Raw genomic sequence first — 14,368 nt, 5'->3', positions numbered from 1 at the left:
TTTATCCATTTTAGAATATCTGGAGTCTCTCCAGTATCTCCTATATGTCATCCTAGGTACCTCCCCCCATTAGGTCATCCCCATCCAGGTACCTACCTCCCCCATTATGTCATTGTTCTTGTTACCCTATAAAAGAATCTTGTATCAGACATTCCTTGCTGCATTCTTGGAGAGGGTAGTCCCATTCAGCCCTGGGACCAAACCACGGATCCATTGGTCCCAGTAAATCTCTCCATTTAATAAATTATTAAATATTCTCTAATCTCTATCTTGCTCAGTTTCTCAGGCATTACACCATCAGCAGAAATTTGACCTGGTGTACACTTACTTTTTGGGTCCTTTGTAGGGGCTGGTCTGAGGTCCACACATCTCAGTGATATGCTGTTAACAATGTGAGGATTAAAATTGTTCAATCTATAGTAAAAGAGACTGAAGTAGAGCTCTGAGTCAATGGCACTTTCTTAAACAATCCATGGTTCCCTCTGATGAAGTGGACCTCTGATCTTTGGACCTCGGATCTTCTTCATGATCTGAGATATTCCATTCTTCCATGAGCCTTATTTTTATAAGACTTGATGCCAGATTTGATATCTGAACATTCTAAAGAGGCTATATAAAGTACAGAATCACATCAACTATATTGGAAGGTGGAGGAGGGTATCTCAGGTTGGGTGAAGCATGGGTCATCACCATTGATTAAGTAGTCATAAGATGGTCACCTGCTCATGCTGGATAAAAGAGAATAGTCTAGCATTACAATAGAATGGAGGACAAATGAATTGTTTTTTTACACATCCCTATGCAACTTCACTTAGTAATTTCATCAGCTCCCATGGATTTTAACTCAATGTTGACTTCCATTTTCATAACTCCAAATGCCTTTGAGATATTCCAAATTGAATATCCAATAGATGTCTTGAAATCAATATATCCCAAACAGAACTTATCATCTTGCCCCCTAAGCCCTCCCCACTGCTACTTTTTCTATTACTGTAGATGACAATACCATCCTTCCAGTCTCTTAGACTTAAACTCTAGGAACCATTCTGGATTCCTCATTATCTCTCACCTCCCATATTCCCCCCCCCCCATTTATTTATTTTTCACTTAATAGTATTTTACTTTTTTCCAATTACAAGTAAAGATAGTTTACAACATTCATTTTTGTAAGATTTTGAATTCTAAATTTTTCCCCTTCTTTTCCTTATATCCTCTCCTTCTCAAAACAGCAGGCAATCTGATATAGATTATACGTGTACAATCATTTAAAACATTTCCATATTAGAAACGTTGTGAAAAAAAAAATCAGACAAAAGGGAAGAATCATGAAAAAAGAAAACAAAAAGTGAAAATAGTATGCTTTGATTCTTATTCAGTCTCCATAGTTCTTTCTTTGGATGTGAATTGCAATTACCCTTACAAGTTTATTGGAGTTGCCTTGGGTCACCACATTTCTGAGAGGGTATGAGTCTGTCATAGTTGATCATCACAGAATCTTGCTGTTACTGCGTTCAATGTTCTGTTGGTTTTACTCATCACCTCCCATATCTAAACTCTTGCCAAGGCCTGCAGATTTCACCTTTGCAACATCTCTTGAATGTACCTCCTTCTCTCCTCTGTTGGGGTGCAGAAGTACTGAACTCCCAAAATATTGGGGTTCTGGATCGATGTACTGTGATATTTCAAAAGAATTTGTAGGCTTATATTATCTCCAAATCAAGAGGCAAAGATTTTATTATTATACTATTGAGTTGCAGGCTAAATTCCAAAACGCAGTTTGGCCAAAGAAGTGGGGGGCCAAACATTGTTTTATAGAGCATGGATCTTAGAGGGAGAGTTGGGGTGGTTAGGTTAGGCATTTCACTACTGTTACTCATTAGCTTTCAGATGTCACTGATATGCTAATTTTATGGCTTAGAAGTAGAGGTGGGGAGTAGTTAGGTAAGGTTCGGCCCACAGTAGCTGGCCATAAAATGTAAATTAAGATGAGATAATCTAAATGCAGAGATTCAGTATTCTAAAACAGACAATTTAGAGCCTATTTCTAAGGTCATTATTTGCTGGAGAAGTGGTCTGCTGGTTACAGTCATATCAATCACCACTCTAGTGTGGGCTCTCATTACTTTATACCTTGATTATTGCAATCTGATTGCAATAAACTGATGATGAGTTTGCTTGCCTCAAGTCTCTTCTCTTTCCCTTCTCCCCCCACTCCATTCAGGCACTAAAGTGCCTAATCATGTCATCTCCTATACGCAATAACCTCCAGTCACTTCTTGTCTCCTGGATCAAATACAAAATGCTCTATTTGGCCATTAAACATCTCATAATTTATCCCCCTCGTACATTTCCAGTCTTCTGGAAAGGCACTCCCCACCATATACTCTTTAATCTAGTGGCAATGGTCTCCTAGTTGTTCAGTGAACAACATATCTCTCAGCTTTGAGTGCTATCTCTTGCTATAACCCTTCTTGGAATGCGTTCTATTCCCGTGCTTCCTATTGGCCTTCCTGGCTTCCTTTAAGTCCTAATTAAAATCCTATCTTCCTTAGGAAACCTTCCCTAATTCTTAATTCCCAAATTCTTCCCTCTATTAATGATTTCCCATTTATCTTGTATATAGTTTGCTTTGCATATATTTATTTACATGTTGTCTCCTCCTTAGGTTGTAAGCAGGAACTTTTTACCTCTTTTTGTATCCCCAGTGTTTGTCACAGTGCTGGATACATTTTAGGAGTTTAAATGTTTATTGTTTGAGTTCTGTCTTTCTTAAGATAGACTTAAAAATTCCTGAGGGAAGTGGTCCAGGAAAGAACTGAGTAGTGGAAAGTTAACCCCAAATTATATTTTTACATTTTATGATCTTTGTTCAAGATTCCTACTATCTTAAATTGTCATGGGATAGAGTCATATCAAGGAGTATGGGAGTCTATGCCAGTTTGGACATTCCTTTCTAGGACAGAAATGACTTAGATATTGATTCATGTTAAATTCAAAAAAAATTCAATAAAAAAGATTTGAGCATAAATTGTAGAATGTATTTTTGTTGTTATTTTCTTTGAAAAGATCCTTTCTCTGTCTTTGATCCTTTTGAAGTTAGGATTAGTAGTGGTATTCCAGGCTCAAAAGGTATGCACAGGTGATTTTGGAAGAATAGTTTTAAATTCCTTTCAGAATGGTAGTCAAATTCTCAATTCCACCACCAACATCAGCTCCTACAGTCCCTCCAACAATTGTCTTTTTTTTTTTTTTTTTTTTTTTTTTTTTTTTTATTGTTGTTTCTGCCAATTTGACAGGTGTGCTCTGGAATTCCAGAATTTTTGTAATTTTCACTTCTTTTGTTAGTTTATCTGGAGTTATTTTCATTTGGCTTTTGATAATTTGTATTTCTTTTAAGAACTGCCTGCTCATATCTTTTGACCATTGATCTATTATTGGGGAATGGTTTTTGCATATATATATGTTTTTGCTGAGCCAATTGGGGTTAAGTGACTTGCCCAGGGTCACACAGATAGGAAGTGTTAAGTGTCTGAGGCCATTTGAATTCGGGTCCTTCTGACTTCAGGGCAGGCACTCTATCCATTGTACCATTTAACCGACCCTGCTCGTATATTTTTGTGTCCATTCCCTTTATTGCTTGGATATCAGATATTTAACAGAGAAATTAATTGAAAACATTGTGTTTCTCTTTTAATTTTAGTTGCACCGGTTTTGTGCTATTCAGTACAGTAGAACAATCTATCTGCATCTTCAATTTTCACTGTCATTTCTTTATGTCCAGATTAATAATAGAAAGGCTATGTATAAATGGGGCAAGGATTAATTTCTCAGGGGATTGGGGTAGCTCATGTTCCAGACCATCAGCTTTTCTTCCCCCATCCCCCATTTCCTGATGTGAAGTTTATGGATTTCACCTTCTGGAATTCAAATGGCAGACAGCCTCTTGAACTCACCCAGCATTTTATCTGTTTTGTGCTGAGGTGTTCTCTTTCTGTATCATTCCCCAACTGGGTCTTTGAACTGGAACCCTTTAATCCTTGGGGGAAAAGTGACTCTGAATAAGATCCGAGAAGCAGGTCTGGTTAAAATTGCTTTGATAAAAAACTGCGAGTACTTCGATCTAACTATATCATTTCTAGATCTACAATGAGATTAAAGAGGAGGTCCCATATGAACACAAATATTTGCAGCGACTTTTTTGTGGCGCCGCCAAAGAAATGGAAAGTAGGGGAATCCCCATCAATTGAGGCGTGGTTGGATAAATTATTGTATGTGAACGTAATAGAATACAATTGTGCTATAAGAAATGAGAAAGGGGATAATTTCAGAGAAGTCTGAGACTTGTAAGCATTAATATCGAGTTAAATAAATAGAATTAGGTAAACAATTTTGTAAGAGCCACTGTGTAAAACTAAACAAGTTTGAAAGACTATTCTTGTCCGCTAACCCGATTCGATCATTTCTTAGGTTAAGGAAACTCCTTAGCCTCAAGGTGGGGATTATGTCTGGCCCAAGGTGGAGGAATGGAGTGGGAGGGAGTAAATGACAATTTCCTAATCTGACCACCTGAGGCTAACTAAAATCCGTGTTCCTTTGTTTGTGCCGGCTATCAGGAAGTGGGGGAAGGGAAAGTGGGGGTCTGTAGTGGCCGCGGGCCGAGCTGGGCCTTTCTACTGGAAGAGAAACAGGGAACGAGCTCCCGGGTCAGCCCTCTCTTCCCAGAGGGGGGGAATGGGCAGGAGCCTCCCTCCTCCACGCTCAATTTCTGTCCTGGATGGGGAGGAGGATGCAGCCTATCTGGCTCCAGGGAATGGGGGCGGGGCGGAGGCGGACACCCTTTGGGGATAGTTTCCTCGGCCCCTCTCAGGGGCCCAGGCATTCGGGGACCAGGCTGGTCATGGCGCGGTCGGGGGATCCTGTGCGGAGGCTCTTAGCCATCTACACCGGAGGCACCATCGGCATGCGGAACCAGGACGGCAGTGAGTACAGGGTGGTCCCGGGTGGTCCCGGGGGCGGGGGAAGGAAGCGTGCACGTTGTGACACTGCCGAGTCTCTTCTGCCCACCCGCTCCTCCGCCATCATCCGGGGCGGCGAATCCCAAAGTCCTGCCCGAGAGGGGATGCAGGTGTAGGCCGGGCGGTTCCCACGGAGCAGTCCCTCCCGCCGAGGGCTCACCGACTCAGCGCCGGCGGTGGGAGCGAGCGCCGGTGGCCTCCCGTGCTCCGGCAGAGCTCTCTGCCGGGTGGTCCGGCTGCACTGCTCGCCTCTTGTAACAGAAAGAGAAGAGCTCTCATTGAGCAAGTTACTTCCAGGCTCCGGCTTCACTTTGTTCATCTATAAAAAATAGATCTCTGGACCAAGTGACTTCTGGCTTTAACCCTTTCAGGCTTTAGCTTTTTCTGGCCCGGTTCACTTTCTGTGACCCGCTTCAGAAGCCACTTGGGCAAGTGACCGCAAACTTTTTTTTTTTTAAACTTTCTCCCCTCTCCCCTTTCCCTCTATTCACGCCCCCTATCCCCCGCCTCTAGCGGGGTGATTTCTGTGCATCCCCCAGTGCCAGCTGCCATCTCACCTCAGGGTCATGCATGTGGAGCCTATGGGGCGTTGGGGAAATCACAGAGTTAGGAGCCAAAGGCCCTAACTCTGGGAAATGAACTGACTTTCCTGAGGAGGACTTGCTTGGGCACTAGGAGCAGATCCAGAAGCCACATTCCCTGACTCCAAATTCAGCATTGTCAGCCAGCTCAAGGCAACCTAAGAGGCAAGGCGTTACTCCAGCGTCCAGAGCCCACGCTGATCCCACACTGAATGTCTAGGACCTTTACTTGTCATTGATTAAACATTGCCAGTCTGAAGCAAGGCTTAAACTGTTAAATCAATGAGATGTGCTGGATGTTGTGCCCAAACCCCGGCAATATGAAAAAGCAAACTCCCAAGGAGCTCACTATCCAATGGGGAAGACGACAGGCAAACATACATACAAATGAACTTTATACAGGATAAAGAGGAAATAATTAACAGAAGAAGATACTAAAATTAAGTGGGATTGGGAAGGCTTTGTCAACCCGACTGGAACCAGCCTCTAACTATGGGTGGTTGGAACCGAACAGAGCAGGCTTGAGACAGCAAAGTCAGGGCACAAGCAGAAGTTTAATTAATTTCAGAGTGAGGAAAACAATTTTTCAGCAAAGATTCGTGTGCTAGAGCCCTGCCCTTAGTGGAGAGGCCCAAGATACTTGTACCTATGGCTCCAAAGTGAGCCATAACCTTGACATTGAGGGGTCACAGCAACAGTGTCATAAGTTTGATTCCTAGCAGGACTTCATGTTTCTCCAAGTTCAGAGACCACCTGATGCCAGTGGGAAGCAATTCTGGGATTTTATTATAGCTGAGGGTCATCCAGAGGGTGAGATCATCCAGAGCTCAAAGGATTGTTCTTATGCCAAACTCAGGACACAGCCTGCTTTGCTGGCTGTTAGTTTTGGGAAATGGAATGCCTCCAAATATCTTGACAGTTTCCTATAGAAAATGGGATTTTATCTGGGACTTGAAGAAACAAGAATATAGAGAGAAGGGAGCATTCCTAGGTTGGAGGACCATAAAATGCCTGGGACTAAAACGTGGAATATCTTGTTTGTAGTACAGCCTGTGTTAAATCAAAATATTCAGGAAAACTTAAACTATTTTAAGATGACTGGAAAGATGAGTGGTGCTGGGGTAGGTCTGATTGAGTTTTGAATGACAAATAGGATTTTGCATTTTATCCTGGAGCCACTACAGTTTTAGGAAGATCACTTTGGTACATGAATAGATGAAGTACTGAAGGACTTGCATCTCTTTTAAGTATTATAACAAGGTAGAGAACAGTATACAGTCCACACAGAATCAAGAACCAAGAAGTGTCATGAGGCAGGAGCAGTTTAGGGATGTCATAATCACAAAGGTAAGGGAAACATCAGGTAAAAACAGTTTTTCTTCCCACACAGACCTGAAACAAATAAACATTTGATTTCTTGTGGATGAACTCTGTGATTTGAGTTTCTCTTTCTTTTTTCTAAAGGAGTGCTTGCTTGCCAGCTAACTCATTCTCCAAAAACAATTGAAATTCTCGTACAAATGTAGGGGTTTAGAGCATTACCTTCTCATCTATCTAAGAGACTTGTCCAAGCTTGAGATGCTAGTTTCAACTCTATCAATAACTCACAAGCTAAGTCCCTTCCATTCTCTGACCTTTCGTTTCCTCCTCTAGAATTGTAAAAAGTCTGACTCAATTACATTTAGGGACTCTTCTAGAAGAGAGAGCCAACTCTCTCAAATTCTGCCTCTATGCTATGCGATTATGAGCAAGCAATCTTATCCCTCAGTGCCACAGATAACTTTCTTTGATAATGCTGTAGAAATTAGTGATGTTTAACACAATTATCTAGATAGCCCAATGAATAGAGTGGTTTACTGGAGTCAGGAAGACCGAGTTCAAATCAGCCTCAGATACTTAATCAGCTGTTTGATTTTGAGCAGCTTTACTCAACTTCTGCCTGCCTCAGTTTCCTCAACTATAAATCAGGGATAATAGCAATGGCTATCTCCTTGGTTTATTATGAGGATCAAATATCAACTTATTTATAAATCCCTTAATACTGGTGCATAGTAGATACTTGTTTCTTTCCTTTCATTATCTCCTTTTGTCCTCATTGCTACTTTCTGAGGTACAGTTGACATATTTAGACATTTAATTGTTAGACTCCAAACTCAAATCCAGTAAATCACATGTCTACTGGAATCAATTCCATTCCAGAATCTATGATATATGCTGGGGTTGTAAAGACAAATGAAATAGTTCCTGACTTTGAGGAAGCATATATTCTATTGGAAATAACAACATTTGCATGTAGATATCATTAGAAAATAAACCCTAGGTAATTTCTGGGGAAAGCAACAAGAAATGAGCAGAGGGGAGGATCAGGAAAGGCAAGCTGCCCTTGGAAACAAACTGAGGGTTCTAAGGAGTGTGAGAAGAAAGAATCCAAGTAAGTGTCTTGGCTTATCCGAATAGAAATGTAAACTGGGCAGGGAGTGTTATTCCAGCTCAGGCGCTGCTCACATTATTGCCCTCTTATAAGGACTTCTGAATGATGGTGGGGACATTGGAGAATGATTCCTCTAGGTTTCCTGCTTGCTTCCTAGCTGTGCAGTCTAAATTATGGCAGATAAAAGAGAGTTCAATAATATTGTGGATCTCTGGATCTCTTCCTCCTCCTCCTCATCTTATCAGCAGCTAAGGGAAAAATTATAAGGTATAATAATATTCTTGACTTTGGTGACACTGTGGTTGGTTTTGTGTATATTGAGAAAAGTCTTAACATTTGGACAGCTCCAGTGTAACAAAAGGACAACTGGATTTTGAGGCTGGAGATTTGGATTTTAGTCCTGGCTTCTACTTTCTCTTCTGTCCTGGACAAATAAATGACTTCTCTCTGAGTCATTAAGGGAGGGCAGGATAGACTCCTGTGGTAATCTGGTGAAGCCATGGACCCCTTCTTAGAAGAATGTTTGCTAAAGCATAAAATAAGAGATATAGGAATCTAAAGAAACCAATTTTATAGAAATACAGTAATCAAAGTATATTTTGAAAAAAGGGATCCATCCCACAAGTGGCTTTAAGAAAAAGTGTTTTGAGAAACTTGAAAGAGCATTATCACCTTTGACTATTATCACTAGTGTGTCTGGCATTGACTTGCTATGTGATCTTGGATAACTCTGGGTTTTAGCATCTTCTGTCCAATGAAGAAGATAGCCTACTCGACTTCTAAGGTTGTAAGCTTCTTTGAATTCGTGAGTCTCACCTAGCTTGAGGCATTAATAATTAACTAGGTCATTATGTTCTCTGGAGGCATCGATCACAGCAAACTTGTTTGGGATGTCACTGTTAAAACAACTCTTGCTTTCACAGGATAAACAGAGCTGTTCCTACCTAGGGTGGGAGGATCAGGCCTTGTACAGTTCTTCCAAAGTTCAGAGAACTGAGGTTGGCAAGGGGGAGGTGGAGAGACTACTGTAAAAAGGATGTTTCCTGGTTGCAAGAGAAGAAGCATAATTAACCTTTCTATATAATATTTTAAGCTTTATAAAATGCCTTACCCCATTTGATTCTTTTTCAAAATGTTTTATAGATACTTTTCTTCTTAATATTGATGATGCTACCTTCTCCAGATTGAACTCTCTTTTGTGGTATAGTAAACAACCAAATGAAAATATCCTGTACTATGTCTGACAATGATAGTCCATCACAGTGGCCTTCTATTTCTCTGCCACAAGGGAGAGGAATAATGTCTCACCATCTCTTCTCCTGGGTCTTTATTGGTTTTCCAGTCATATACAATTTCTTTTTAGTGACTTTATTTCATTTATCTTGCTATAGTCACTGTGCATATTATTTATCTGTTTTCTTTTGTTTATCTTGATTTGCATTAGCAGTTCATACAAATTATGATTTGTATGTTCTAGGCATATGTCAGCCAGAAACAATTAAAATTAATTTATCATTTTAAATCCAATTGTTTCTAGATGAGACAGAAAAAATGAGACATAAAGATAAGAATGCTAGCTTGTCACCTATAGTCCATCATCAAATCCCTAATCTAGGATGACTTCCCTGATCAGCTTCTCATAGTGTTCACATTCATGCCCAAGACATTTACTTAACAAGTCAATTTGAAGTAACATTTATAGGAATCTTAAACAAAGAAAAAGTGAATATGGTAAATATGATAAAATTCATATTTGATTCAAATTCATATTTGATATGACAAAAATCATATAAAACACAATATTATAAAATTCAGTTTTGGTTTAACATTTTATTCAATTCCTTCTTTGACTAGGGCCCTCTAATAATAATCAAAGAGACTTTTCCTTTTTAACTAAAGGGATCTGAGTATTGATCACAGGAAGGGCTCCCAAAGGCCCACTAATTTAGAGATTTCTTGTCCTAAATTTGGTTACCTCTTTTAATGCACTTCCTTGGCTTTCAGCTTTTATTCTTGATCTTTTACACACTTTCTGAAAGAAAGTATTTAAGAAAGAATTTTAGTAAAAGGTATTGATTCCTGAGAAGATCTATTACTGATAGAGTTTCCTTCTTTTAGCTAAGTTTAGAAAGAACTTTAGACTGGAGAAGTATTGACATTTTAATATTTTGTCAGTGATACTCAAAGCAAATGCTGGGTGTTCCAAATATCTTATTGAAAGTTTAAAACTGCATGTAGACTTTTGGCCCACCCTTCATTTTTCCCTCCTCACTTTCTACCCACACTGTGCCATTTCTCTTCTAATTCTGTCTTCATAGATTTTATTCATGAAAGAGGTTTTTTTTTTATTTATTTAATATACATGTAAAGATAATTTCCAACATTCATTTTTGTAAGATTTTTGAGTCCAGTTTTTCCCCCTCCATCTCTTTCCTATCCCCCCAAGATAGCAAGCTATTTGATATAGATTATACATGTACAATCATTTTAAACATATTTCCATGTTAATCATGTTATGAAAGAATAATCAAAACAAAAAGGAAAGGCCACAAGAAAGAAACAACAAGAAAAAGATGAAAATAGTATGTTTCGATTGGTTCATTCTCTGGATGTGGATGGCATTTTCCCTCCTAAGTCTATAGGAATTGTCATGAATCTTTCTGAGAAGAGCAAACCCTATCATAGTTGATCATCATAAGATTCTGCCATTACTGTGTACCTTTTGCTGTCATTTTGTACATGAAAAAAGTTTTAATTTTATGTTGTCATCCTTTTTGATTCTCATGCCCTAGAGAGGCATATAATGAAAGTTATATTAATTCTACTTATTTATTCAGAAACTGAGATTCAAATACAGAAACTTGTCCAAGATCACACAGCTAGTAAGTTTCAGAGTCAGGTGTCTGGATCCAAGCCCAGCAATTTGCACAATAGAGGAGGCAGCACTGCAGTATAGGAACTATGCTAGATATAAAGTCAGAAGAGACCTAGTTTGAAATATCACTTCTTCTTGATACTAGCTCTGTGACCACAACCATGACCAAGACTATGGTAAACTCCTCTTTGTATAGATATCCCGCAGGGTTGGAAGTTCAATTTCTTTTCCTCTCTAAACCTAAAAAACAACGCAAATCTTAGTTGCTGATGCTGTGGCTACCAGGAATGATTGGTCTTCACTGATATCCTTCCCTTTTCTGAAATGAGGAAAATTGTTGCCATTTGATTCAAAATTAGGATAGCATCTTTGGGAATAAAAGACAACCACAAGAAGACAATATGTAAGACTTGTGATGAAAAGTGCCATCTACATTCAAAAAGAGAACTATGGAGACAGAATGTAGATCAAATCTTAGTATTTTTACCCTTTTGTTGTTGTTTATTTGCTTATTTTTAATTTCTTTTTCTTGTTTTTTTCTCTTTTCATCTGATTTTTCTTGCATAGCATGATGAATATGGAAATATGTTTAGAAGAATTACACATGTTTAATTGCATTGCTTGTTATCTTGGGGAAGAGAGAAAAATTTGGAACACAAGGTTTTGCAAAGGTGAATGTTGAAAACTATCTTTACATGTATTTGAAGAAATAAAATACTATTAAAATTAGACACTATTTTGAAAAATACTAAAGACTAAGTTTATGTGAAAAAATTCTCTGGGTCTTAGTGAAACTCAAGTTCTATATGATTCAATGTGTAACATGGTAGTCAAGAAAAACTATACAGTCTTAGACTTTCTAAAGAGAAGCTCTGATTCCAGAACTAAGGAGGTGATAACCTTGAGTTGACTTTTGTTCCAGGCAGACTCCATGGGCACATTTCTGGGATCCTATTTTAGGAAACTCATTAGTAAGGAAGAAGAGTCCAAATCACTAGTATTTTATTTTTCCAATTACATCTAAGGTTTTGAATTCTAATTTTTTTCTCCCTCTGTCCCTTATCTCCCTCCCTCCCCATGATAGGAAGCATAAACATATTTGAGAGACCAACTAGAATGGGGAAGAGACTAGAGAGCAAGGAATAGTGTAATTGATTGGGGATAATAAGATGTGTCATCTGTCTGTATTGGAGAAGATTTTTTTGGAGGAGAAGCAAGGATACATGATCACTTTCTTCAAGATGGGCTGTTATGTGAAAGAGGAAGGGCTTATTGTCCTTGGTCTCAGATGTGTGTGTGTGCATGTGTATGTGTGTAATTCCCCCCCAATTACAAGTTAAAATAATTTTTAAACATTTGGCTTTTTTGCAAGTTTTGAATTCCAAATTCTATTCATACCTTCTATTCTTTCCTTCCCCATTCCCTGAAATAGTAAGTAATCACATGAAGGTTATACCTTTGCAATCATATATAGCATTTCCATATTGGTCATGAAAACTACCTATTAAGGTGTATAAGGACTGTCTATATTGGTTAATGAAGCACCTACAGGAATGAAATCTGGGAATGTGGACATAAGTAAAACTACTTTCATTATTTCATTTGGTTCCCACAACAATCTTATGAAGTAGGTAGTACAGTCATTATTAGGATCACAAAGCTGGAAGGAACATTGAAGGCCATTCATTCTAGCCTCTTTGTTTTACATTTGAAAAAAACGGAAGCTAAGAGCTTAAGAGGTTGGCTTAATGTCATATACATAGTAAGTGGTAGAGCTGGGATTTTTAACTAGATCCTGAGACTTCCAAGTTTGATGTTTATCCCACTATGTTGTGTTAGAAAGCAGGATCAGAGGAGATTCATCATCTCACACTTGGGAATGTTATACTACATGGCTCCTAATTTGCATTGTAGTTCTGGTCTGTATCCTGAATTCTGTGTTCCATTCTTGTCTGTGATCCACCTTGTGGCTGATTTCTCATAAGAAATTACTTCCATCTCTTAACCTTAAACTGACTATTCTGCTTCCTAGGAAACAGCCAGTTAATAGTTAAATGTTCTTTTCTATACCTTTCTGCCCCAATACACTGGAGTTCTGGGGATGTGTGGGAGTTGTGTACCCTTTTCCCAGCCAAATTTGGACTATGACCTTCTGGGGGGATGGGCTGTGAGAACCACTGCTTAGAAACCTGGATCCTTTGTGGAATGGGGAAGTCCCAGGTTTATAGAATTTAGAACTGGAAGGGTTTTTAGAGCACACCCAGTATGGCCCTGGCCCCTTTATAAAATGAAAGCTGAATAAATGGGTACAGGATTCTTTGTATAAGCAGTGAGATATACTTCTGGGCCCCTCTCCTGGTAGAACCAGACCGATAGATACATGTCCAAGGTTACCTTGAGAGACCGAGGTATCTCCTTTTGCACACTGAACTTCCCTCACTGCACCATGTAATGTAAATTTGATAGTTGTAGAAGCTGAGGCTCAAAAATACATAGTCCCCTGTGTCATACTGCTAGTAAATTTCAGAATCAGGTCTTGATCTCAAGTCCCCCAGATATTGGTTTGTGCTCCCACTAGCTGTGTTTTCCCCTAGTAAGGGGCTAGTTACTACCACTCCAGTTGGGGTGGATAGATTTTCTTTTGCAAAGGGATATTTGCTTTAAAGGTTTATCAAGAACAAAGGAGCATTTTTCCTCCCACAGCTGGAAGGCATATTTCTCCTGGTCACCTTTGACTTCAATGAAGGTAGGCTCAATGTACCTAAGTTCCTATATAACTCTTGTCATGCAAAGTTCATATCCAGATATAACATGACTGCTAGAAGAGCCTGCATCTCAGTTACTTCTGGTTTGGGGTCATGAAGGTTACCCCTGGCTCCTTGGGGCATCAGTGGTACATTGGCTCAGAAACTCAGACTCAGAATGCCTGCATATCCTCTGGACCTTCCAGACTGTAGAGATTCCACTCTTTTCACCAAGAACAGAAAAACACATTCTTTTTCAGGATTGTCTCTCACCAGTTGCCACGACTGAAGGAATCCCTGAATTAAGGCCAAAAGCAAATGTAGCAAAAGAAATAGTTCAAGTTGACAAACATTCTTGAATTCCTTCTCAGCTGCTTCTTCCACATTTGCTTAATCTGGATTCAGCTACAGCTACATAACCTCCTGATTTTCTAGGAAGCGAGCTCCCTATCCTCTCAGTGGGCAGACATTGTTCCGGGTGATCTTTGCATGTGTCAGACTTTTATTACATATTAAAACTTGTTAGCAAACTTGAGGGGCAGCCAGATGGCTCAGTGAATGGAGCACTGGTGATCTCAGACACGTAACCATTCTAGCTGTATGACTCTGGGCAAGTTATTTAACCCCAATTGCCTTGCATAAAACAAAAGAGGAGGGGAGTAGCAAAACTGGAACTTCTTACTTCAAGTTTTGTTCTATTGCTGGTAATCTGCATCAAGGAA

The 14,368-nt window shown here is 39.4% G+C and overlaps 1 protein-coding gene across 2 annotated transcripts in view; it reads left to right on the top strand.

The window, feature by feature from the left end:
- The first annotated feature begins 4,829 nt into the window (after positions 1-4,829).
- Positions 4,830-14,368, top strand: part of ASPG (asparaginase) — a 124,266-nt gene continuing 114,727 nt past the window's right edge. Inside the window, exon 1 of one of the 2 annotated variants that reach the window (XM_023504076.2) lies at positions 4,830-4,979. In XM_023504076.2, the coding sequence (XP_023359844.1) occupies positions 4,898-4,979 (82 nt within the window). In that variant the 5' untranslated portion in view covers positions 4,830-4,897. The remainder of the gene's footprint in view (positions 4,980-14,368) is intronic. The other variant, XM_023504072.2, reaches the window with a different exon arrangement.

The sequence above is a fragment of the Sarcophilus harrisii genome, chromosome 2, assembly GCF_902635505.1.
Source record: "Sarcophilus harrisii chromosome 2, mSarHar1.11, whole genome shotgun sequence".
NCBI classification, from domain to species: domain Eukaryota; kingdom Metazoa; phylum Chordata; class Mammalia; order Dasyuromorphia; family Dasyuridae; genus Sarcophilus; species Sarcophilus harrisii.
The sequence above is the reverse complement of the archived record's forward strand: the minus strand, read 5'-3'. Positions and strand labels throughout refer to the sequence as shown.